At 41.5% G+C, this 26,059-nt stretch overlaps 3 protein-coding genes across 13 annotated transcripts in view; all 3 read left to right on the top strand.

Annotated features, from left to right (window-relative positions):
• The window catches only part of LOC115366762 (protocadherin gamma-C5-like), a 256,394-nt gene that overhangs the window by 183,731 nt on the left and 46,604 nt on the right, over positions 1 to 26,059 (top strand). For 2 of the 11 annotated variants that reach the window (XM_030062370.1, XM_030062378.1), the window contains exon 1: positions 3,672 to 6,146. The exons of 7 other annotated variants lie outside the window; for them this stretch is intronic. In XM_030062370.1, coding sequence (XP_029918230.1) covers positions 3,747 to 6,146 — 2,400 coding nt within the window. In that variant the 5' untranslated portion in view covers positions 3,672 to 3,746. Of the gene's footprint in view, positions 1 to 542; positions 3,022 to 3,671; positions 6,147 to 6,654; positions 9,224 to 26,059 lie in introns of those variants that run through there. 2 more of the 11 variants (XM_030062371.1, XM_030062372.1) reach the window with 2 other exon arrangements.
• On the top strand, positions 9,796 to 12,234 carry LOC115366959 (protocadherin gamma-A11-like). The gene has a single exon (XM_030062628.1). It carries the CDS (start codon positions 9,796 to 9,798, stop codon positions 12,232 to 12,234), a length of 2,439 nt encoding a protein of 812 aa, XP_029918488.1.
• Positions 23,146 to 25,751, top strand: LOC115366764 (protocadherin gamma-C5-like). Its single transcript, XM_030062383.1, has one exon. It carries the CDS (start codon positions 23,262 to 23,264, stop codon positions 25,749 to 25,751), a length of 2,490 nt encoding a protein of 829 aa, XP_029918243.1. The 5' UTR covers positions 23,146 to 23,261.

A 26,059-nucleotide genomic window follows, 5' to 3' on the forward strand; every position in this document is an offset into this window, starting at 1 on the left:
CATCGTCATTAAAAAAAAAAAAAAAAAAAAAAAAAGAAAATCACGTTTGCAATGAAATAATTTATATTTCTTATGCACGCCTTTTTCTTATCTTAACACACCTTTAAATGCTAAAGATACAGCTTCTTTATAACAGATGTCATGATTTTAGATTAATTTCCCCCAGGAGGTCCCTGTTTACCTTGAATAATAATAATTCTAAATGTATCTTTCTTTTGAATACAGTGACTTAGACTACCTCTAGTTCCTCTTATTTCGTTTGAATAATTACAGTCCTTTCACAACACGTTCAATGTGTTCTGGTCTTTCAATGTGCTGTGCACATTTTGTGTGTAATTCTGTGTTTTAAACTCAGAGAGCCGCTGTTGGACAGTGTGAGTCAGTTTCACAGCAGACATTTAACAGTACCTCCCATCATCTTGGTATATTAGAGAGAGAAAGGGATAGACGCAAAACACACAATTCTGATTCTCAAGTACACTAAATGTGAAGACACGGGAGAGAAGATCCTTTCTTCCCTTTGGGGAAAATCTTTTAAAACCCTTATTTTGGCTGGACATTTGTGGAGGAAACATTTCCGAAATTATTATACGACTGATATTGGGATTTTCTCCACAGGCGATGTCGGAAAGAACAATGAGTTGGCAAGTACTGCTGTTTATCTCGGTTTTCTGTCTCAGCTCGGTGTTCGGACAGGTCAGTTACTCCATTCCTGAGGAAATGGAGAAAGGCTCTTTAGTCGGTAATCTAGCACAGGCTTTAGGTTTAGATCCGAAAAGACTCATTTCTGGCAAAGCGCGAATTTTTTCTCGAGACAGTGCCGAATATATGGAGCTGAATAAAGAAAGAGGAGTGCTCCTCATCAAAGAGAGTATAGACAGAGAGGCGCTTTGCGGACAGTCGACGCCTTGCGCTTTACATTTCCAGATTATATTAGAGAATCCAATGGAGTTTTACAGTGTGACAATAGAGATTACAGACATCAATGATAACCCCCCAACTTTTGAAAAGAGTGATGTAAAATTCAGAATCAGCGAATCTGCGGTAAGTGGAGCAAAGTTCATATTAGACAGAGCAATTGATCTTGACGTAGGCGTAAATAGTTTAAAAACCTATTTCCTCCAACCATCGGACAATTTCGTCCTTAAATTACACAGCAAAGCAGATGGTATTAAAAATGTCGAAATGGTCTTAGAAAAACCACTTGACCGAGAGAAAAATGAGCATCTTTCTCTCGTTTTGACAGCGGTAGATGGAGGCGAGCCGCAAATGTCCGGAACAATGCAGATTCTCATCACTGTTTTAGACGCTAATGACAATGCCCCTGTTTTTACACAGCCTGTTTACAAAGCCTCCATAGAAGAAAATGCACCAGTGGGAACAGTTGTATTGGCAGTCACTGCAACAGATGCAGATTATGGCTCAAATGGAAGAATATCGTATTCAATTTCAAGTATGTTAGATTATACTCGTGGAATGTTTGAAGTTAACGAGGAGAGCGGCGAGGTTCGGTTGAACGGAAATATCGATTATGAAAAAGCAAAAACATTTGAAATAAACATCCGCGCAAGTGATGACGGTGGACTAGTTGATTCTTGTAAAGTGATGGTGGACGTCGTTGACATAAATGACAATAAACCTGACATCCACATCATGTCCAAGTCGAATGTCATATCGGAAAATGCAAATCCCAACACTGTCGTGACAATGATAAACATTGAAGATGCAGACTCGGGTGACAATGGTAAAGTACATTGCACCATTAATGACAATATTCCTTTTGCAATGAAGTCAACATCAAGCAGGTTCTTCATTTTAGTGACAGACAGTGATCTGGACAGAGAGAGAGCCTCTGAGTATAATATCACGGTGACGTGCTCTGATGAGGGAGTCCCCTCTCTCTCCAGCAGCGTCGCCCTCACGTTACAGATCTCAGATGTGAACGATAACGCGCCTGTCTTTGAGAGGAGCTCATATGAGGCCTACATTGTAGAAAACAACACTCCAGCCCTCTCTATATTTACCGTGAAAGCCAGAGACGCTGACTGGAACCAGAATGCCCGTGTCTCTTACATACTGGAGGACTCCTCGGTTAACGGAGTGCCCATTTCCTCATATGTGTCTGTCAGTGCTGATAGTGGAGTCATCCATGCAGTTCGCTCTTTTGACTACGAGCAGATCAAAGATTTCCATTTCCGAGTCAAAGCGCAGGATGGAGGCTCTCCTCCACTGAGTAGCAATGTGAGTGTGAAGATACTGATCCAGGACCAGAACGACAACGCCCCTCAGGTTCTATACCCAGTTCAGACTGGCGGCTCTCTGGTGGCTGAAATGGTGCCTCGTTCAGCAGAGCTGGGTTATCTGGTGACCAAAGTTGTGGCTGTTGATGTGGACTCTGGCCAGAATGCCTGGCTCTCCTATAAACTGCAGAAAGCCACAGACAGGGCGCTTTTTGAAGTCGGCTTACAGAATGGGGAAATCAGAACTATCCGCCAGGTCACTGATAAAGATGCTGTGAAACAACGGCTGACTGTTGTGGTGGAGGACAACGGCCAGCCCTCTCGTTCAGCTACAGTCAATGTTAACGTGGCGGTGGCGGACAGCTTCCCTGAAGTGCTATCGGAGTTCACTGACTTCACACAGGACAAGGAGTACAATGACAACCTGACTTTTTACTTGGTCTTGGCTTTGGCTGTGGTTTCCTTTCTGTTCATCACGTGCCTGGTGGTAATTATATCAGTTAAGATCCATAGGTGGAGACAGTCTCGCATCCTGTATCAATCCAACCTGCCGGTGATTCCATATTATCCCCCACGTTACTCAGACACTTTGGGGACAGGGACTCTCCCACACGTGTACAATTACGAGGTGTGCAGGACGACTGACTCCAGAAAGAGTGACTGTAAGTTCGGCAGAGCCGGTAGTCAGAACGTCCTGATAATGGAGCCCAGTTCAACAGGGACGATGCAGCGGATACAGAATGAGAAGAGCATCCTGGATGAACCAGACTCTCCTCTAGAGGTTAGACCTTGCTCAATGTCTGTTCCCGGAAAATAAAGAAAGAACATGCCCCTTATGTCACTGATATTTGCTACTTACCCACTTTTCAGCACCAAGGCCAGTGACAAATATATAGGCTAGTAGTTGACCCAATCTTTTTTCTTTTTTCCCCATCATCTTTAAATGGCCGTGTTGACGTTTCTCATTGTTTTGTTTTGTTTTGTTTTGTTTTGTTTTGTTTATATTTTATTTTACCTTTTTCTTTATACATTTAAAATTGATGGTCTTATTTTGAGCATATTTTTAGCCTACCCCTTGATAAATGTGGTTGCATGAGGTCGATTTTATCCTCAATAATCAAAAATCAAACGAACTATCCTTTTCATGGTTTATTCATTAAGAGCTGTCATTTTATGTATGCATTTATTTGTTTATTTACTTGCTTACTTATTGTAGGATTTGCCATGCAGTTTTGTATTACGAACTCAGAGGGCCGCTGTCGGCCAGTATGTATCAGTTTTACAACAGACTGGTAGCAGTACCTCCCATCATCTCGGTATATTAGAGAGAGAAAAAAAGACAGACGAAACGCACACAATTCGGATTCCAGAAAACACCGTGACACAGGGCATCGCATCTTTTCTTCATGTTGGGAAATGTGTGTGAAAAATACTTTTTCTGCTGACAAATTGCGGAATATAAATCTCAGAAAGACGTAAACGACTCGTGGATTTAGTGTACAGGCGATGTCGGAAGGAACAATGAGACGGCAAGTACTGTTGTTTATCTCGGTTCTCTATCTCAGCTCGGTGCTCGGACAGGTCAGTTACTCCATTCCTGAAGAAATGGGGAGAGGTTCTTTAGTCGGTAACATAGCACAGGATTTAGGTTTAGATACGACGAGACTGAAATCTGGCAAAGCTCGGATTTTTACTCGAGACAGTGTCGAATATGTGGATTTGAATAAAGAAAAAGGAGTGCTCCTTATCAAACATAGAATAGACAGAGAGGCGCTGTGCGGAAAGTCGACGCCTTGCGCTTTACATTTCCAGATTATATTAGAGAATCCAATGGAATTTTACAGTGTAACAATAGAGATTACAGACATCAATGACAACCCTCCAGCCTTTGAAACGAACGATGTTCAATTTAATATCAGTGAGTCTGCAGTAAGTGGTACAACGTTCGTGCTAGAGAGGGCGACTGATCTTGACGTAGGCGAGAATAGTTTAAAAACCTACGTCTTGAAACCAACGAATAATTTTAACCTCAAAATTAACAATCAAGTAGATGGTAGTAAAAATGTGGAGATGGTATTGCATGCATCTCTGGATAGAGAGAAAAACGAGCACCTATCACTCGTTTTGACAGCGGTGGATGGAGGCGAGCCTCAGATGTCTGGAACAATGCAAATTCTTATTAACGTTTTAGACGCCAATGACAATGCCCCTGTTTTTACACAGCCTGTTTATAAAGCCTCCATCAATGAAAATACCCCACTAGGAACAGCTGTATTGACGGTTCATGCGACAGATGCTGATGATACCTCTAATGGCAGAATAATTTATTCGATTTCAAGTAAGCAAGATTATTCCCGTGGTTTGTTTGAGGTAAATAAAGACACTGGTGTGATCACGTTAATGGGACACGTTGACTATGAGAAATTACGAACTTTTCAGATAAACATTCGCGCATCAGATGGGGGAGGACTAACCGGTTTTTGTAAAGTTATAGTCGATGTCGTAGATATAAATGACAACAAACCTGATATTCATATAATGTCTACATCTACATCCATACCGGAAGACGCAAAAACCAATACTGTTGTAACAATGATAAATGTTGAAGATGCAGATTCGAGTGAAAACGGGAAAGTACAGTGCACGATTAATGACAATATTCCATTTGTAATGAGGTCTTCTTCAAACAGTTTCTACAGCCTTTTGACAGACAGTGATTTGGACAGAGAGAGAGCCTCTGAGTACAATATTACAGTGACTTGCTCTGATGAGGGAGTCCCCTCCCTCTCCAGCAGCGTCACTCTCACCTTACAGATCTCAGATGTGAACGACAACGCGCCTGTCTTTGAGAGGAGCTCTTATGAGGCCTACATTGTAGAAAACAACACACCAGGCCTCTCTATATTCACCGTGAAAGCCAGAGACGCTGACTGGAACCAGAATGCCCGTGTCTCTTACATACTGGAGGACTCCTCGGTTAACGGAGTGCCCGTCTCCTCATATGTGTCTGTCAGTGCTGATAGTGGAGTTATCCATGCAGTTCGCTCTTTTGACTACGAGCAGATCAAAGATTTCCATTTCCGAGTCAAAGCGCAGGATGGAGGCTCTCCTCCACTCAGTAGCAATGTGAGTGTGAAAATACTGATCCAGGACCATAACGACAACGCCCCTCAGGTGCTGTATCCAGTCCAGACTGGTGGCTCTCTGGTGGCTGAAATGGTGCCTCGTTCAGCAGAGGTGGGCTACCTGGTGACTAAAGTGGTGGCTGTTGATGTGGACTCAGGCCAGAATGCCTGGCTCTCCTATAAACTGCAGAAAGCCACAGACAGGGCGCTGTTCGAAGTGGGTTTACAGAATGGGGAAATCAGAACTATCCGCCAAGTCACTGACAAAGATGCTGTGAAACAAAGGCTGACTGTTGTGGTGGAGGACAACGGCCAGCCCTCTCGTTCAGCTACAGTCATTGTTAACGTGGCGGTGGCGGACAGCTTCCCTGAAGTGCTGTCGGAGTTCACTGACTTTACACAGGACAAAGAATACAATGACAACCTGACTTTTTACTTGGTCTTGGCTTTGGCTGTAGTTTCCTTTCTGTTCATCACGTGCCTGGTGGTTATTATATCAGTGAAAATCTACAGGTGGAGGCAGTCTCGCATCCTGTATCAATCCAACCTGCCTGTGATTCCATATTATCCCCCACGTTACTCAGATACTTTGGGGACAGGGACTCTCCCACACGTGTACAATTACGAGGTGTGCAGGACGACTGACTCCAGAAAGAGTGACTGTAAGTTCGGCAGAGCCGGTAGTCAGAACGTCCTGATAATGGATCCCAGTTCAACAGGGACGATGCAGCGGATACAGAGTGAGAACAGCATCCTGGATGAACCAGACTCTCCTCTAGAGGTTAGACCTTGCTCGTTTTCTATTCCCAGATAAAAATAGACTAATTTTATCTTTTTTTCCCTTCGCTTCTTAGCCCATATACAGTACCATGGATAGCGACAAAACATCGTTGTACAATAACTGTCCCTCCTTCCCTCAGTGTTCCCTCGCTCTTTAAAATGTCTATTTGAAGTTGCTTCATATAAAAGACGTTAATTCATATAGTTTTCTTTCATGAGTTTTTTTTTCCAGTCAACTATTCTAAGTGTTAATAATTCGTTTGAACAATATTTCCCATTTTAACAAACTGAATAACTTCATCAAATTAATTTTCCCCACTCTAAAAACTATTGACTACCGACCATCCACAGCACAGTGAATTTATATAAATCTGTTTGTTGTGAACATTTATCGTGTAGTTTTGCGGTATGGACTCAGAGCGCCGCTGTCTGCCACTATGTTTCAGTTTCACAGGAGACCGGTAGAAGTGCTTACCATCATCTCGGCATTTCAGAGAAAGAAAACGACATACGCGCAGCACATGAACAGGATCCCACTGAACGCTGAATACGGAGACAAGCGGCACTGCAGTCTTTTTGTGCCGAAGAATATTAATCACTTATTTCGATTGAAATCTTGAGAAAGGCTAATGTCCGACAGGAGTACAACATTCATATGAGGATCTATTATATAAGACAGTGTCGGGAAGCACAATGAGGCGGCAAGTGATTTTGTTTATATCGGTCCTCTCTCTCAGCTCGGCGTTCGGACAGGTCAGTTACTCCATTCCTGAGGAAATGTCGAAAGGCTCTTTGGTCGGTAACATAGCACAGGATTTAGGTTTAGATGTCAAACGACTAAAATTAGGCAAAGCTCGCCTTTTCACTCGAGACAGTGGCGAATACATTGAGCTCAACAGAGAAAGAGGAGTGCTCCTCATCAAAGAGAGAATAGACAGAGAGGCGCTTTGCGGACAAACGACGCCTTGCGCTTTACATTTTCAAATTATATTAGAAAATCCAATAGAGTTTTACATTGTAACGATTGAGATTACAGATATTAACGATAATCCCCCAGCCTTTGAAGCGAGCGATGTCCAGTTTAAAATTAGTGAGTCTGCTGTAAGTGGTGCAACATTCATTTTAGATAGGGCGATTGATCCTGACGTGGGTGAGAATAATTTGAAAACCTATATCCTAAAGCCAACGAATAATTTTTCACTTAAAATCAACACTCAGTTAGATGGTAGCAAAAATGTTGAAATGGTCTTGGAAGCACCTCTAGATAGGGAAAAAAATGAACAGCTATCTTTACTCTTGACAGCGGTGGATGGAGGCGAGCCGCAGATGTCCGGAACAATGCAGATTCTTATTACAGTGTTAGACGTAAATGATAATGCCCCTGTTTTTACACAGCCTGTTTATAAAGCCTCCGTTAAAGAAAATGCCTCACTAGGAACAGTTGTATTGATAGTTACTGCGACAGATGCTGATGCTGGCTCAAATGGTAGAATAACTTATTCAATTTCAAGTGCGCCAGATTATGTTCGCGGAGTGTTTGAAATCAACGAGGAAAATGGTGAGGTTAGTTTAATGGGAAATATTGATTATGAAAAGTCACAAAATTTTCAAATAAACATCCGTGCTAGTGATGATGGGGGACTAACTGGTCATAGTAAAGTGATAGTCGATGTCGTAGATATAAATGACAATAAACCTGATATTCATATAATGTCTAAATCAAATGTGATATCAGAAGATGCCAAAGCCAGCACTGTCGTTACAATCATAAATGTTGAGGATATAGACTCGAGTTATAACGGAAAAGTGCAATGCAGCATTAATGACAATATTCCTTTTCTACTGAGGTCGTCATCAAACAATTTCTATAGCATAGTGACAGACGGTGATTTGGACCGAGAGAGAGCCTCTGAGTACAATTTCACAGTGACTTGCTCCGATGAGGGAGTCCCCTCCCTCTCCAGCAGCGTCACTCTCACCTTACAGATCTCAGATGTGAACGACAACGCGCCTGTCTTTGAGAGGAGCTCTTATGATGCCTACATTTTAGAAAACAACACACCAGGCGTCTCTATATTCACAGTGAAAGCCAGAGACGCTGACTGGAACCAGAATGCCCGTGTCTCTTACATACTGGAGGACTCCTCGGTTAACGGAGTGCCCGTCTCCTCATATGTGTCTGTCAGTGCTGATAGTGGAGTCATCCATGCAGTGCGCTCTTTTGACTACGAGCAGATCAAAGATTTCCAGTTTCGCGTCAAAGCGCAGGATGGAGGCTCTCCTCCACTCATTAGCAATGTGAGTGTGAAAATACTGATCCAGGACCAGAATGACAATGCCCCTCAGGTTCTCTACCCAGTCCAGACTGGTGGCTCTCTAGTGGCTGAAATGGTGCCTCGTTCAGGAGAGGTGGGCTATCTGGTAACTAAAGTGGTGGCTGTTGATGTGGACTCTGGCCAGAATGCCTGGCTCTCCTATAAACTGCAGAAGGCCACAGACAGGGCGCTGTTCGAAGTGGGCTCACAGAACGGGGAAATCAGAACTATCCGCCAAGTCACTGACAAAGATGCTGTGAAACAAAGGCTGACTGTGGTGGTGGAGGACAACGGCCAGCCCTCTCGTTCAGCTATAGTCAATGTTAACGTGGCGGTGGCGGACAGCTTCCCTGAAGTGCTGTCGGAGTTCACTGATTTTACACAGGACAAGGAATACAATGACAACCTGACTTTTTACTTGGTCTTGGCTTTGGCTGTGGTTTCCTTTCTGTTCATCACGTGTCTGGTGGTTATTATATCAGTGAAAATCTACAGGTGGAGGCAGTCTCGCATCCTGTATCAATCCAACCTGCCGGTGATTCCATATTATCCCCCACGTTACTCAGACACTTTGGGGACAGGGACTCTCCCACACGTGTACAATTACGAGGTGTGCAGGACGACTGACTCCAGAAAGAGTGACTGTAAGTTCGGCAGAGCCGGTAGTCAGAACGTCCTGATAATGGATCCCAGTTCAACAGGAACGATGCAGCGGATACAGAGTGAGAAGAGCATCTTGGATGAACCAGACTCCCCTCTAGAGGTTAGCGTTTTTAGAAGACTTTAAACGTTCGTCACAGTATCATCTCAGTAATTATTAACGGCATCATAATAGAGTTTTAAACACCATAGACAGTGACTACGACATAATGGTTAATAAGTCTTCAAAGTCACAAACGTCCGTTTAGTAATGTTTCATTTCACCATTCCATTTTTACGTAGTCTGATATAATGATGCCCTAAAAAAACGAAATAGACGTCATGTAATGACTTACAGAGATGTAACTTAAGAGTGTTAAAACAACAGCAACAAAAACAGAAAAGGGACTAAAGAAAAATGGAAAGAAAGCATACGATTTCTGAAATGGTTAGTATTACTGCAATTTATATTTTAGTCTCTAAGTGCCGCTGTTGGTTTGTGTGAGTAGATAAGACTTTTTCTTCACAATAGTCCACCCTCTTTCTCTGTGGTGCGTGTTACACCGCCACATCAATTGGAACTACAGCTTGACAAAGACTCACACAACACTCCTGAAGACAAAATATTTGTTAAGTTTTTGTCACTGTTGTGGGGTTTTCGGCCCTCTTCTTACATGGTATTTTTTTCTCCACGCGATGGCCGCGCTTTTTTATGTTGAAGATACAATTTCATGGCGGCTGTTTTTTCTCTGCGTCTATATCACAGAATTGACGCATGGGCAGGTCCGTTATTCTATACCCGAAGAGATGGCTACGGGCTCCGTTGTCGGAAATATTGCCCAGGACTTGGGCTTGGATGTTAAAAGGCTGAAATCTGGGCGGTCTCGGATATTTACCGAGGATGGCAGTGAATACATTGGTCTGAATGAAGATAAGGGGACGCTGGTAGTTAACCAAAGGATAGACAGAGAAGAGTTGTGCGGACAAGTGTCTCCCTGTTCTTTGCATTTTCAGATTATTCTGGAAAATCCAATGGAGCTACATCGAATTGATGTAGAAATATTGGATATAAATGACAATGCTCCTGTATTTTCGCGGAAAGAAATTAATTTTGAGATAAGTGAATCTGCTACTCCCGGTGCTCGTTTCTCCTTAGACAGTGCTGAAGATAAGGATGTTGGACTAAATACACTGCAAACATACAAACTTAATCCTACTGATTATTTTAAACTGAACACCCTCTCTCGCCCCGATGGAAGTAAATATGTTGAAATGGTATTACAAACGCCCCTTGACAGAGAAGAAGGTGAGGAGCATAAGCTAATGTTGACTGCATATGATAGCGGTAGCCCTCAGAAATCTGGTACAGTGAAAATTACCGTTCTTGTCTTAGATGCAAACGATAATTCTCCTATATTTAGTCAGTCCGTGTACACAGCGACTATAAATGAAAATGCATCTAAGGGTACCACTGTTTTGAGTGTATCTGCAACAGATAAAGACGATGGTACCAATGGGATTGTAACATATTCTTTTTCTCAAAGCACAGGCAGCGCATCAGACCTTTTCAAAATTGATGCATTTTCAGGGGCGATCACAGTGGATGGTATGTTAGATTTTGAGAAATGGAAACAGTATGAGTTAAACGTGGAGGCAAAGGACAAAGGAGGGCTATCAGACACATGCAAGGTGCTAATTGACATGACCGACGTAAATGATAACGCCCCTTTCATTAGCATAATTTCTTTCTCCAATCCTATACCAGAGGATTCGGCTCCAGACACTGTTATTGCAATGGTCAATATCAAAGACTTGGACTCAGGTAAAAATGGCCAAGTTAAGTGTTTCATTACTCCAGATTTGCCTTTCAAAATTAAGCCATCCTCGATTAATTTCTATAATTTGGTGTCTACTGAAGTTTTGGACCGTGAAACTATATCAGAATACAATATAACAATAATTGCTGTGGATGAGGGGTCTCCCCCTTTTTCAGCAAACAAAACGATCACTTTGAAAATATCAGACATTAATGACAATGCCCCCCTGTTCCCACAACAATCTTTCACTGCTTTCATCACTGAAAATAACTCACCTGGAATGACTGTCCTCTCTGTCAAAGCCAGTGACTTAGACTCTGGGAACAATGCACGCATTTCCTATTTCCTTGAAGATAGTCAGGTGAATGGGATCTCAGCCTCAGGTTATTTTTCAGTGAATGCAGAGAGTGGAGAGATAGTTGCTGTGCGTTCCCTCGATTATGAGCAAATAAGGGAGTTCCAAATTTATGTCAGAGCACAAGATGGAGGCTCTCCTCCACTCAGTAGCAATGTGAGTGTGAAAATACTGATACAGGACCAAAATGACAACGCCCCTCAGGTTCTGTACCCAGTCCAGACTGGTGGCTCTCTGGTGGCTGAAATGGTGCCTCGTTCAGCAGAGGTGGGCTATCTGGTGACCAAAGTTGTGGCTGTTGATGTGGACTCTGGTCAGAATGCCTGGCTCTCCTATAAACTGCAGAAAGCCACAGACAGGGCGCTGTTTGAAGTGGGCTTACAGAATGGGGAAATCAGAACTATCCGCCAGGTCACTGATAAAGATGCTGTGAAACAAAGGCTGACTGTTGTGGTGGAGGACAACGGTCAGCCCTCTCGTTCAGCTGCAGTCAATGTTAATGTGGCGGTGGCGGACAGCTTCCCTGAAGTGCTGTCGGAGTTCACTGACTTTACACAGGACAAGGAGTACAATGACAACCTGACTTTTTACTTGGTCTTGGCTTTGGCTGTGGTTTCCTTTCTGTTCATCACATGCCTGGTGGTTATTATATCAGTGAAAATCTACAGATGGAGACGTGAGCATCTGTTTTACACATCCAGTGGGAATCTTCCTGTAATTCCCTATTACCCACCCCTATACCCTGACATAGGAGGGACAGGCACGTTAAAGCACACAGTAAATTATGAAGTGTGCGGAACCACCAACTCCCGGAAGAGTGATATTAAGTACACCCGTCCGTTCAGTCAGAGCACTTTGAGCATTGACCACAGTGGCACCAGGACAAAGCCAAGGCAAAATGCAGTGTCAGAGGATTTGATCACAGAGGTGAGATCTGCTCCACTCCACTGGCACTTTTCCTAACAACTGTTTCCTTAGAAGCACTTTTTTTTTTTAAGTTTACCAATAATTACTTAAAATTTTATTTTACTTAATACCTCTGTCCAACTCTGTCCAACATTGTTAGAGGTTTGTTTATAAATATTTAGATTACTCAGTTCTTTCCTGGATGTACAAAAAAAAATGTGATCTAAGTCTTGTGCCCATAATCTACCTCTTTGTTCAGGTATTCAAATTAAACCAGCTGCCTTTTCCATGTTTTCTTACCTTTCCATATCCCAACACTTTTAGGTTGTGCCTTTGAAGAATACTATTTTCTTCAAAGAGTTACATGCAGAGGTTTCACCTATATTATTTTACATATGTGAGGCAAACTGGATTAGTGTAGACAAAGTCCTTCTTATATACATATATTTTTTATATCCCTATGATACATAATGTATAGCTGCTGTACAAATATGTAGCTGATTCATGAATATGTACTGTTCACGATATTTTTCAGATCCATCTGATTTTGGAATTGAATGTTTTGATTAAGCTAGAGGTGGAAATGGTGTGAATAATGTTGCATTGTCCTATTGCATTCTATACTAGTACAAACCCCCAGAATAAGAAATGGCCATTTAGTTTGATCCTTTTTTTTTTTTTTTTTTTTTTTTTTTGATTCCTTTCAATTTCAACATAGATTTTATTATATATAATGTGTGCCCTGTGTGAAGACATTATGTAAACACCTGCAGAAGAATGTGATGAGCAGTTAAAATGAAAATAAAGACCTGGACTTCTGCTGTGCTGAAGGACTGTTGGAGATTGCTCTCACATATACATAGCAAACCACACTTATGCACTATTTTTCAGTGACCTAGTTCCCTCCCTAACATGCTGCTGCTGTACTCTTCACATTAGGCTACACATAAACACTACAGATAAAGAGAGGGCTGGATAGAGACAACATAAGCAATCAAATGGAAAGAAATTGTAAAAATATATAAAGAATAAGGCAATGGAAATGGCTAAAATGTGATAGCAGGAAGTGTGTCAGACTGGAGAAAAAATAAGGCAGTTGTGGAGGGAGCCTGAGAAAGAGGGAAGAAGGCAATGTGATGGAGAGAGAAAGAGATGCAGTGGGGGAGGGGAGGAGGCACATGGTAACTGGCCCGGTCTCATCCCTGTGCAGCATTCGTGTTAGTGATGCATAGCAGCCATTTTGATCTGCAGCTCTCTTTGTCTGCTGAGGCCGGATGTTAAAGAAATTCTGATGTGTGGAACACTGTAGGATGTAGCTCTAAACAGACTGATGATAAAAGACAGCAGTATGGTCAGATGTTATTGTATAAAACAGAGGAGAGGAAGAAGAGAGGTTAAAAGACAAAGATCTTCATGACTTATATAACAGCATATAAATACACATACACACACACAACGACAGGAAGACTGAGCTGCCAGTGAGATGAGTGCAGAGCACATTTCTACCTAGTTACCCACAAAGTGGTAGTAGTCTATGATGCTGACTTAAATCCCTAATGAGAGCTCTGTAGTCTCCTTTGCAGCAATTCCTCTCCTTCCTGTCACCACAGGCAGTATCATAAAGGGGTCATTTATGCCAGTTCACTTCCAGGCCTTCATGTTTACCATCCAACATAAGGGAAAAATTAACCCACACATGGCTTTCAGATGCACTCCATAATGTTAATACTCACAGAGGGAGACTCATACAGGAAGCAGCAAAGACAGTCTATTAGGTTTCCTTGTAAATTTGGTGAAAATAACAATTATCTTTAGCTATCTGAAGGGCAGAAAAACAGCTTTTTAAACTTAATTTAATGCTCTGGTGGTAATTTTAATCTTGATATAGTGAACTTGAGGATGGTTTGTGTGCCTGTAGCCGTTTCTGAGAGTTATTTTTGAATGATTGACCCACTAGTGCTACTGGCCTCATCATATTGGGTGGTGCGTTTGAGCACTAGGGTCTGCATCATTTTCAAGTTGTGTGTGCTGGTGAAATAGTCATAAGTATAGTATTCATGATCCAAGTTTACTTGTGTGAAATCTATGTACCTGGAAGCAGTCTATCATCATTAGTGTCATCTCACACATGTGTCTACTCTGCCTGTTCACAAGAATTGTTAGTGAGGAATTTTACTGAGAGCCATAAAACCTGGTGGTCACAATGACTCCATGGGGGTCAAAGTTCAAAGAAACTATTTTGCCAGCTGCTGAGTGTTTCATTTTGTCTTTTGTTTTAAGTCCAGATGTGTATGGCTCTGTCCTTTTTGTCAGTCTTATGTGTTTGCAACATAGCTGAGAGTATCACACCTTAATAATTTACTTTTTTAATCTCTCAAATAACTCAAATGCCTCCAATTAAAGGTCCATATATGTTATGGATGATGGAAGGGAAACCACTGAGGTTGTGTTTAAATTGTGTAACTGTCCTGTCTTTGTATACTTCCAGTGATGTCTCCAGTGAATTTCCATGAATGATTATTATGAATGAATGAATGAATCTCCTTATTTTCATCATATTGAATACAGCCTATTAATATGACAAAATTGCAGTATAGCATTTGTATGGGACGGTCGTATTTGCTGGGCAGTTAGAATACTTTCTCTGTGATAGCATGTGAACAGCAAGCAACCAGCATATGAACCTGTAGCTGATGAACAGCTGTTATAAACTGTCTTTGTTATCAGCTGCCATTTTGGCAGTCAATGACATTACCAATATAGTCCCACAGGCATCCTCTTGAGTTTTCTCCTCCTGTGAGTGGCCACAGTGCTATAACCAGATTAGCCCCTGGTTCCCACAGGCCCAAGCTGTTGTTAATACTTTGACGCTCCTTATAGCAGACCCGTATGGTTAGCAGCTGTTAACCTGTTTCTGTGTTGGTGGGCCCAGTGATCACTAGAAGTTGATCAGTATCCTATCTGCACTTTGTGTGTGTGTGTGTGTGTGTGTGTGTGTGTGTATGTGTGTGTGTGTGTGTGTGTGTGTGTGTGTGAGAGAGAGAGAGAGAGAGAGAGCGATACAGACGGACGAGAGTGCGAGAGCGAGATTTCTGGGATGTTGGGTGTGATGAGCATCTAATTTTACATTACAGGAAAAAATGAAACAAGTCTAGTTATTTCCAGAGAGTAATGCTCTTTCTTCAGCTGGTCATCACAGCTGTCTGTTAACATCAAATTTGAAGAGCTTGTATAGGAGGTGAGTTATTGTCAGAGCTGTGCTTGTTAGAGATTGTGCAGGTCCAAGCACGTCTTCAGCAACCATCAACACTGCTAGAGTGCCATTCAGCAAGCCTCTTAATTCTTGCCAGGCATGCTGTCCTATGACATGACCTTCTTTTGAAGAGGGCAGGAAAAAAGTAAATTTCCTTTAGGAACACATTAAAATCCAAGAAAGCTTGTTTTGTTTGTGACACTTATTGACCCAGTACTTGAAAAGACAGGTAGATATGCTTTTATTGTTTTTTGTGGTCCAAATCCCCACTTTACTCTGTGCCACAAGTGCTTTAGATAGTGTGTGCATATTTCTGTCTGTCTGATTGCACTGAGTTGTGAAACCATTTAGACTCTGCTCCTGGTGGTTTTACTGTGTTCAGAAAAGTAGTAATGTATTGTATATATGTATAGGAGTAATGTATTTATTATGTTATTTGACTTTAATTCATTATTCTTTTGCTTACTGTGTTATTATATTGTATTATAATAAACAGAACAACCAACCATCACAATACTGTGATAAACAATTGATTTGATTGTCACTGATTACATCACTTGGGTAGTTTAACACGTTAGCTAACACTGGGTGGCCATTGTGCATCAGGCACTCTTGATTTCATACAGTCCTCCTCCCTTTTCCTCCTGATCTCATTTCTTTCTCTGCATCCCCTCCCCCTCTCCAGCTGCACTGTTCTGCTGCAGAGAGAGCGAGAGAGAAAGGGAGAAAAAGAAAGGAGAGAGAGTGAGAAGGAACGAGACAGGTGGCTTGCCCTGTGTAGGACATTTTGTCTCGTCTGTACAAATCCATGATATGCAGTGCTATACTGTTTTACTTATATGTAGATCACCATGTTCATCACAAGGGCAAAACTCTATCTAGTACCAACCATGTGTCAAGAGATTCTTTGTGTAACCTTGTAACATATAGATGTGCTCATTGTTTCTATTATTTCTAAATTATAACTTAAAACTTATTATTGCACATTGTTGTGAAAGAAGTCTGATATTCCAGAGCTGTCCTTTCCAGCATAATTTATCCTGCCTTCCCTTCCCTTCCCTTCCCTTCCTTTTCGCTTCCGCTTTATCCACCATGCTGTTTTTAAAGCTCCCTTTTTTCACCATTGCCAGCTCCCAGGATGGGAGATGGGATGTGTTGCCACAGCAACAAGCTGACTCATTGGCAGGACTGTACCACTTTTCTCTGAGCCACAGGGGGGCAGCAGCAGATACAGCCTCTGGTGTCTGATAGATCTTTGCATCTGTTGTTAAAGATAGGGCAGGAAGCACCCCTGTTTTGGGCAGAGAGATGCAGCATCCTCAGATCTAGGGCTGGACTGATGGGGGGAAGGGGAGGGAGAGTGGGTGATCATGACTGTTTGCGGTGGGGGTTGGAGGTGCGTGTCCGACCTATTTGTTCCTGATGGATGCTGCCTTTTTTCTTGTTTTTTAATGGTTTACAAGTCGATCATCTGTGCATTGGCATATATTTAGATACTATCCTTTTTTTTTATTTTATTGTTTTCTCCGTTATGGCACCCATTGTTTTAGCTTCCTTGATATGTATGTTTCTCTGGTAACACTAGAATGCTGTATGCATATATAATGTGTTTTTGAGCATCACTGTGACCTTAATAATGATCATCTCTTATAATTTACCCATACCCACAAACTTTAAGGGCATATTACCTATTGTTTTACCTATTGTTGTTAACTGCATTTGCCCAAACCACACACACACACACACACACACACACACACACACACAGGGTCACAGACCAGAATAACCTATTAATAGGGCAGGGATTTATTCCAGGGCATCGCCTTGAGGCCCTCTGCTGTTCCTGTGAGAGTAGTGTCTCTGTGCAATGGGTGCAGTGCAGTATTTTGGTTCTGCTCTCTACATTGCTCTCACAGAGCCCGCATGGCTTCTCACAGGGCCCCAGGACTTTATTCCTTTCAAATGTCACCATGTTAATGTATTGGTTTAGGCTGAACAAGTCATTCCATTGTCATGATTTGATTTTATTTGAATGGAGAAAATTAACAGCTGTGTTCAATTTCTGTTGAATCTTTTATCCAAATGCCTTGAGTGCATACATTTTTGGCATTGGCACACCCAGTGGACCTCTAACCCCTGTAGCTTTGGACCTATTCTTTATGTACTACACTATTATGCTATTATGTCTCTATATCTTCAGCTTCTTTCTATGTTTCTCTTTGTTGTGTCTGTGAATTATTTTCCTATTCATTTTCTTGCTTTACCTGAGTGGCAGTATTACTCATGTTTTGGCCATAATTCCAGTTTTTCATGGACAGCAATGCCAATAGAAAGTTTATTTTCAGTCTCTCTCTCTCTCTCCCCTCTCTGCCCCCCTCTTTCATTGACAATGTTTCATGTTAATAAGACCAGATGAATTTTCATAGTCTTTATATTTAGGGTTGTGAGGGGTTGGGATTTTCTCATACTGATCAGCCTCCACTGCTGAATAAATGGAGGGGAAATATTTATCATCATATTTATCACTGACACACACACACACACACACACACACACACACACACACACACACACACACACACACACCCCACACACCCCACACATGGATGAATAATGGATGAATAACCATCCATTAAAACTCAACATAAAACATCACACCCGGTCACAACCACATTAGCTGCAAACCAGGTGGTAAGTATGTTTGTTGTTGTGCTTCCCAAAGCCAGACTCTGTATGCTGACCACCAGTCTAATGGACATACTTTTTCTCTTCTTGGTCTCTTTCATGTTTCACCTTCTCTGCTGTTGCTGTACCTGTTTCCTCCACAACTCCTGCTGTATCACTGACTCTCCTATTAAGGTAAGAAATATTTCTCATCCACTCTCTTTGAAGCAATGCCATTAAATACACAATATAAACTATAATGACTCTACAAGCTGGTAGTTAGCAAAAACTGATGCACAATATTGATACTCTGACAGAGAGATTCATTGCAAAAAATATATATACATACACTTTTTATCTGTAAATATGTGGACAGAAATTTATTAGTTTGATGTTCTAGCTCTGAAATCTGGTTTTAGACACAAACCACAATTATGATGTTAAGTTAAAAGTCTCTCACCTGTAATTTGAGGATATTTTGAGCCATGTTGAACTTTAACAGCTATAGCTCCTTTAGTACATGGTTCTCCCAATTTCAGAATGAATGAGCTAGGCAGTTCTCTCTGTGAACTGATTTAAGAGAGGGAATTAGCAGGTAGTATTGAAATAGCTCACCTGATATCTCTAATAACAGGGGTATGATTATTTCAGACTTAATTGATAACTAAGACCCTACATACTAGTTATGCAGTACAATTTATTTTACAAATAAAATAAACTCAAAACAAGATGAATGCACAATGCACAGTGTAGCAACCAATAATGTAATAACTGGCAATAATGTGATCATTTTTCCGTTGTTAATGTAATAAGAGTGGATAATGTAATAACTTACCAATAATGTAGTAAAATTTCTAAACCAATAGCGTAATAATGTAATAAGCTAAAACAATTAATTGGCTGGTTATTACTTTATAAGCAGGGTAATATCTGGAGCCAGTGATGTAATGTACCAAAAAGATGCTGTAGAAGTAGCCAGGAGATATTTTCTTTTCTGTGCCATCATTTTGCCTTGCTGCCTTCTCTACCCTTTCTTGTATATGGTCTAAAGTTCAGACCATATAGTTTAGACTCTAAACTATATTTAAGCAACTGGCCTCAGGGAGTAATTTCATATCGAGCTGCATGTGGAGGCAGTGTTGTGGTCATGGCATAGACGAATAGCATAGATGAATTTGTATTAACTGATCAGGAGCCAAAGTGCAGTGGCACATGTTTGATGGTCCTTGTAACCAGATGCATAAAAGGCCAATGGACTGCTCCTGGACAACTGTTTACTACCATGAAGTCACCAAGTTGGCATGAAGTTATTCAGTTAGCATGAAGTTCCAAGTACCAAGTTGGCACCTCACATTTAATTTGGTTTTCAAATGGTTAAGGAGGAGAGGACAGGGCTGGAGATAAGGCCCATCAAGCAGCACAAACAAATAATTAGGCATAATTCCTAGAGAGAGAGTAGGTGTGTGTGTGTGTGTGTGTGTGTGTGTGTGTGTGGTCAGGTTTTTTAAGCAGCTATTTGAAAGAGGCAACAGTAAGGGTATGTGTCATGGAAATGTGAAACTTTATAGCCATAAATAAAACTTAAATAAGGTGAAGTATAGTTATTATATTACTCCAGTTATAACAGTATTTGTTTATTTATTTAGTTTTACCCACCTAATAATAATCACAGTTATTACATTACTAGCTGCTACACAACCAGCAATCCAACAGGTATTTTAATTCTCCACCATTCAGCGACCTGTCTCAGGTCTCCTGTATGACATCATACAATAGAATGACCCCTGTCTCAGTTCTCCTGTATGACATCATACAATAGAACAAGCCCTGTCTCAGTTGTACTGTATGATATCGACAGAGCTCAAATGACATCATCATGTCTTTGAGTGATGACATCAGAGCATGGTTTCCTATAAAAACAGCAAGCATCTGCAATATCGTGTCACTGCAGTATCAGAGGCTGCAGTTTCAGGACCACATTGCTTGGGCTGTATAGGGGATGTATGCCAGTTCGATGTCGTGGCAACAACACTGCCTTTGCCTGCACCTTGATATGAAAATGCTCCCTGAGGTCTGTTCAGTTGCATAAACTTAGTTTGGTCTACATACAGAAAACAAGAACAAGAGAGATGCATCATCACCCCAAAATCAGATGCATTTGGCAGAGAAGGAGTGAAGAAGTCAGTCAGAAGTTTTTTTTTTGTTTGTTTGTTTATTTGTTTGTTTTTTTAACCAGCAAGTAACCAGCCAACAATGTAATAACTTAATACATTATTGGGAAAAAGTTATTACATTATTACATTATAACATCAGAAATTGTATTACATTATTGGTAAGTTATTACATTATCGACTTTTATTACACTAAGAACAGAAAAAAAAGATTAGTTATTACATTACTGGCAGCTACACACATGTTAGTTAGTGAGATCAGTGGTGTGAGGAGTTGTGTTAACGTGTGTTATGTAAGATTTACCAAACAAATGGAAGGAAGACCAAAAGTGGAGGCCTGTGGTTGGAATGAGTGTGAGAGAGAGTGAGTAGCTGCAGCAACAAATACCCCAAGGTAGTGGCAACACAGGTCAGCTGGATCAGCCTTGACTATTCTCCTGCAAGGAGGGACAAAACAGGACAACAGAGGCCTAGGGCCATCACAAGTTATAACAGTACCACATTCATTACAAAGAAAAAAAAAAGAAGAGCACAAGGGCAATTAAGATATCAGTATTTCTGGGCTATAGATTTATGAATCACTGAAATAAATCTTTCACATACAATTTTCACCATGTCAGAAAAAGAAACTAAAAAGAAACTACAGTATACTTTCATCCTGAGTAAATATGGGCAAGTCAAGGTCATTTTGACATTGGAAGAAAGTTTGGGCAGGCCAGGTGACATATGGCATATGGTCCAAGATTGCCTCAAATTGGACCATATGGAATGAAAGCTGCATTTATTTGTCAGTTCATGTTACAATGCTGAAGTTAACAGTCTGGATTAACTGCATGCTCTTAGCATAGTTTGACATCTTAGGCAAAACGTCTATGGAGCCAAAACATCAATATGTTCCTGTCCTTGTATCAACAGAGGTCACTCTTGCTTTGCCAATACAACATTCAGCATTTTGTCTTTAAAACACTACACTGTCTTTAAAGCACATACAGTTTGTTTGGGCTGAACAAAGTGGATACCCTAAGAGTGACTGACATATGTGTGCTTGCATGTGTATACACCCAAATTTCAGTTTGTGAATATGTTGCTTGACGTCTGCAAAATAAAAGCTCTCATAGCGTTATAGGCTAAAATAGCATCCAAATGACCCAAGGATTTGAGTAGGAGAGGCATCAACTTCTTGTTTAATGTAGCAAGGTAATTTTTATCACCTGACACTTACGGTTTGTGCTTATCATCACGTTTCCAAATATCAGTACTGCGGAATGAGCATAACGACACATTTTTTTTTTTTTATAATATTATACATTTGTATTAACTTATTTTACCTCGACGTCCTGTAGACACTGACAGCAGTAGAACAAAATGAATTTGCGTCTGACTCCTGTATTCACTAATGGAAAGGGGAAGAATGGTTGGAGGGAGGGTGGTGCTTTCAGCGTGCCCAATTCAAGTCGCTGCCCTTTAAACAGCCTGCAGCTGCGACAGTTGGCCGCCTGTGTGGCGCTGTCCACACACGTGGTGCTGAAATCAACTCCAGCGCGCTCTCTCCCTCCCCTCTCTGCCTGCCGCCTGCCATCTGTGGCTCACTGAAAGCGCAGGATTACTGAAAACGTTTACATATTAAGATGCACATATTTCAGATAGATAGATAGATAGATAGATAGATAGATAGATAGATAGATAGATAGATAGATAGATAGATAGATAGAAGAGGCACTTTAATCTCTACACATAAAGAATGTGATTTGAGAGAGAAGCAATGGGTTTATTTATTTGTTTGTTTTATTTGTGAACACCAATTATATAGCCCAAATATAGGTTTGGCATATTTATACTCTCTATTGTATTGTAGACTTATGTGGTGATGACGGAATTAGGACCAGCAATACTGTATTTGTTTATTTGGATCCCCATTAGTCACTTCCAGGGCACCAGCTACTCTACTGTGTGCGTCTGTGTGTGTTTGTGTGTGTATGTGTGTGTGTGTGTGTGTATGTGTGTGTGTGTGTGTGTGTGTGTGTGTGTGAGAGAGAGAGAGAGAGAGAGAGAGAGAGAAAGAGAGAGAGAGAGAGAGAGAGAGAGAGAGAGAGAGAGAGAGAGAGAGAGAGAGAGAGAGAGAGAGAGAGAGAGAGAGAGCAGTATGCTGTCTATGCTCCCCTCCCACTTCATTTGCTCTACAGACCTATATACGGATATTCCATTTTCTGTAAGCCTTGTGTAACACTATGATGAGCTGCGCTGACTTTCTTTGGCCACAGGAAGGCAACGAAGAGCCTTGTCAGGCACAGACGCATGATACAACATGCATGCAGGCACATGCAGGCAAGAACGTTAAGTGGATGAATTTGTATTCATCCCTCCATTATGCATTATATGGGTGATCGCTTAGTAATCCCCAAACTACTGTTCTCATGTATCATCCAGCTGAGCTTTATGATTAATACCGCCCCGCCCCCCTCTCAATTTTCAATTTCAATTTAAAGTTCTCTCTCTCTCTCTATCTCTCTCTCTCTCTGTCTCTCTCTCTCTCTCTCTCTCTGTGTGTGTCTCTGTCTCTTTCTCTCTCTGTCTCTCTCTGTTTCTCTCTCTCTCTCTCTCTCTCTCTCTCTCTGTCTCTCTCTCTATTCTCTTGTTTTATTTTTGTTTATGTTTTTTATGCACATTGTTAAACGAATTAGTATTGAGATGTAATAGACTGAGCAATACAGATACTGATATTAAATTTCGACCTCACGTTTCTGTAGACGCTTGCAGATACCATGATTGGTGCAAGAGGGCAGTCTCTGTGCACCAATAGCATACAGAACTGTACAAAGAGATCTATTCCCTCCTACCGCGTATCCTCAGCACCGAAACCATTGCGATGTGCAACGCAGGAGGGAAGGGATGCATTTGTAGACACAAAGCATGTCTATCGCTTCAAAATATGAGACACTGGATTATAGACCTCGTTTTCTCTGTATATCGAGAAGGTGGTATTTGATTGAAGAGCAATGGGTTGTATGAATCAAGGAATAATGCAGAAAAAACTGTCTGTATGGCAGGTGTTTTTTTGGTGGCATTCTTTGTTTCTCTTGTGGAGTACAATAGACGGACAGACTCGATACAGCATCCCGGAAGAACTGAAACAGGGATCTGTGGTAGGAAATTTAGCCAAAGATCTGAGTTTGGCTATCTCTGAACTTTACCGACGTAAATTGCGGATAACATCGGAAGCTGGTAAGCAGTATTTCAGTGTCGACTTGGTGAAAGGAGATCTAGTCGTGAGAGACAGAATAGACAGAGAGGAACTGTGTGAACAAAGATCGCCGTGTCTGTTGCCTTTAGAGATAGTTATAGAAAACCCCTTGCAGCTGCACAGAGTCGAGATTGAAATACAGGATACAAACGACAATTCTCCTATTTTTCTAACTAAAGAAAAGGTCTTGAAAATAGCAGAATTAGTAAATCCAGGGGCGAGATTTCCCTTAGAAAGTGCTCAGGATCCCGACGTCGGTCCAAATTCCGTACGCTCTTATATAATAAGCAAAAATGACAATTTCAAATTGATTGTTAAAAACCATAAAGACGGGACTAAATTCCCTGAACTGGTCCTTGAAAAATCACTGGACCGAGAAAAGCAGCCTTTACACAAACTTATCCTCACTGCTTTAGATGGTGGAGATCCAGTGCGTTCAGGAACTTCTGAAATTACAGTTACTGTACTTGATATCAATGATAATGCGCCGCAATTTGAGAGACAGGTGTATGAAGCTAATTTAAGCGAAAATGCAGCACCTGGAACTGAAATATTGCGTGTTAAAGCTACAGATGCAGACGAGGGACAAAATGGAGAAATTGAATATTATTTTGGAGACCAAACGACGGATTTAATTTTGTCATTATTTGATATTGAAACTTCCTCTGGAGCAATTGTTGTGAAAGGTGTAGTAGACTATGAGAAAAATTTTTTGAACAGATTTGACGTCATTGCAAAAGACAAAGGAAATCCTGAGATGGATGGGCATTGTGGCGTTGAAATCAAAATAGTTGACGTGAACGATAATACCCCTGAAATAATTGTGACGTCTTTAACGACACCTGTTCCAGAAGATTCTGCTACTGGGACAGTTATTGCACTGATAAGTGCAAAAGACTCAGATTCAGGTGACAACGGAAAGGTGAGGTTGAGCTTATCACCCAAGACTCCCTTTAAGTTAAATCCATCCGTTTCTAACCATTATACATTAGTAACGAATGGGCCACTCGACCGTGAAAAAAATGATACATATAGTGTAACGATAAGTGCCACTGATTCTGGGAACCCCCCGCTATCTAGTGTAAAAATTATCACTGTTGAACTGTTAGATGTAAATGACAATCCTCCAGTTTTCTCCCAGGGATCATATGTCGTATATGTGAAAGAGAATTGTGCGCTTGGGAAAATATTATGCTCAGTGTCAGCCAGTGATTCTGATTTGGGTGAAAACGCCAAGATTTCCTACTCCATCTTGGACTCTAAAGTACAGGGAGTATCTGTGTCCTCCTATGTCTACATCAACTCTGATAACGGCAGCATCTACAGCATGCACTCGTTTGACTATGAGAAACTGAAGGTGTTTCAGATTCAGGTGCAGGCAAAAGACCAGGGCTCTCCGTCTCTGAGCAGCAACGCCACTGTCCATGTTTTTATCCTGGACCAGAACGACAATGCCCCAGCTGTCATTTACCCCTCGTCCGCTGCCCTGGGCTCCCTCTCTCACCAGAGGATGGCCCGTTCCGCTAAAGCGGGACACCTGGTTACCAAGGTGACAGCCGTGGACGCTGATTCAGGCCATAACGCCTGGATCTCCTATAAGCTGGCGGAGGCCACAGACGCCTCTCTGTTCACTGTCAATCTTTACACGGGGGAAGTGAGGACTAAACGCGCCGTGTCTGAGCAGGACGACTCCTCTCAGAGGCTGCTTATAGAGATCAAGGACGACGGGGAACCGGTCCAGTCCGCCACAGTCACGGTGTCCGTCCTGCTAGAGGATGGCCTCCATGAACCCATCTTGGACCTCCGACAGAAAACGGTCGAGCCCAGCAAGAAAAGCGGCAGAATCACACTTTATTTGATTCTCTCTCTGGCCTCGGTGTCCGTGCTGTCTCTGGTGACTTTTCTCATCTTAGCTGTTAAGTGCATCAGGAACAGCAGAAGTAGTGGTAGTTGCTGCATGAGACGGAGCGACTGTGACGACTACAAGAACCCCAACAGAAACCTGCAGATTCAGCTCAACACTGACGGACCTATTAAGTACGTGGAGGTCCTGGGAGGAGACATGTTGTCTCAGAGTCAGTCCTTCAGGTCCTGTATGTCTCCCATGTCAGAGTACAGTGACTTCACCTTCGTTAAGCCCAGCAGCACCACTGACTTTAAGGAGATGATCAGTGTCCTGGATGCGTCATTACCCGACAGCACCTGGACCTTTGAGAGTCAGCAGGTAAGCAGCAACAATAATTAGGTTTCATTTTGTTTCCTCATCGCAAACTTAGTCCTTTAAGGTGAGCAAGAGAAAGAAAAAATCTTCTTTCATAGCGTTACACGGCAAAGCAAAGCAATAGTGTTTTTCTATCTATCTATCTATCTATCTATCTATCTATCTATCTATCTATCTATCTGTTGTAGCCTTTTAATGGTTTTCTTTTATTATCTTAACAAAATATCAAGTTATGGTTCTTTTTTTTGTCACCATGCAGTCTTCTCTTCATTAAGTAAAGTTCCATGACATGTCTTCAATTTGCTGCAAGTAATCAACAAAATGATTTTATC

Source organism: Myripristis murdjan, chromosome 10 (assembly GCF_902150065.1).
Source record: "Myripristis murdjan chromosome 10, fMyrMur1.1, whole genome shotgun sequence".
In the NCBI taxonomy this organism is placed as follows: domain Eukaryota; kingdom Metazoa; phylum Chordata; class Actinopteri; order Holocentriformes; family Holocentridae; genus Myripristis; species Myripristis murdjan.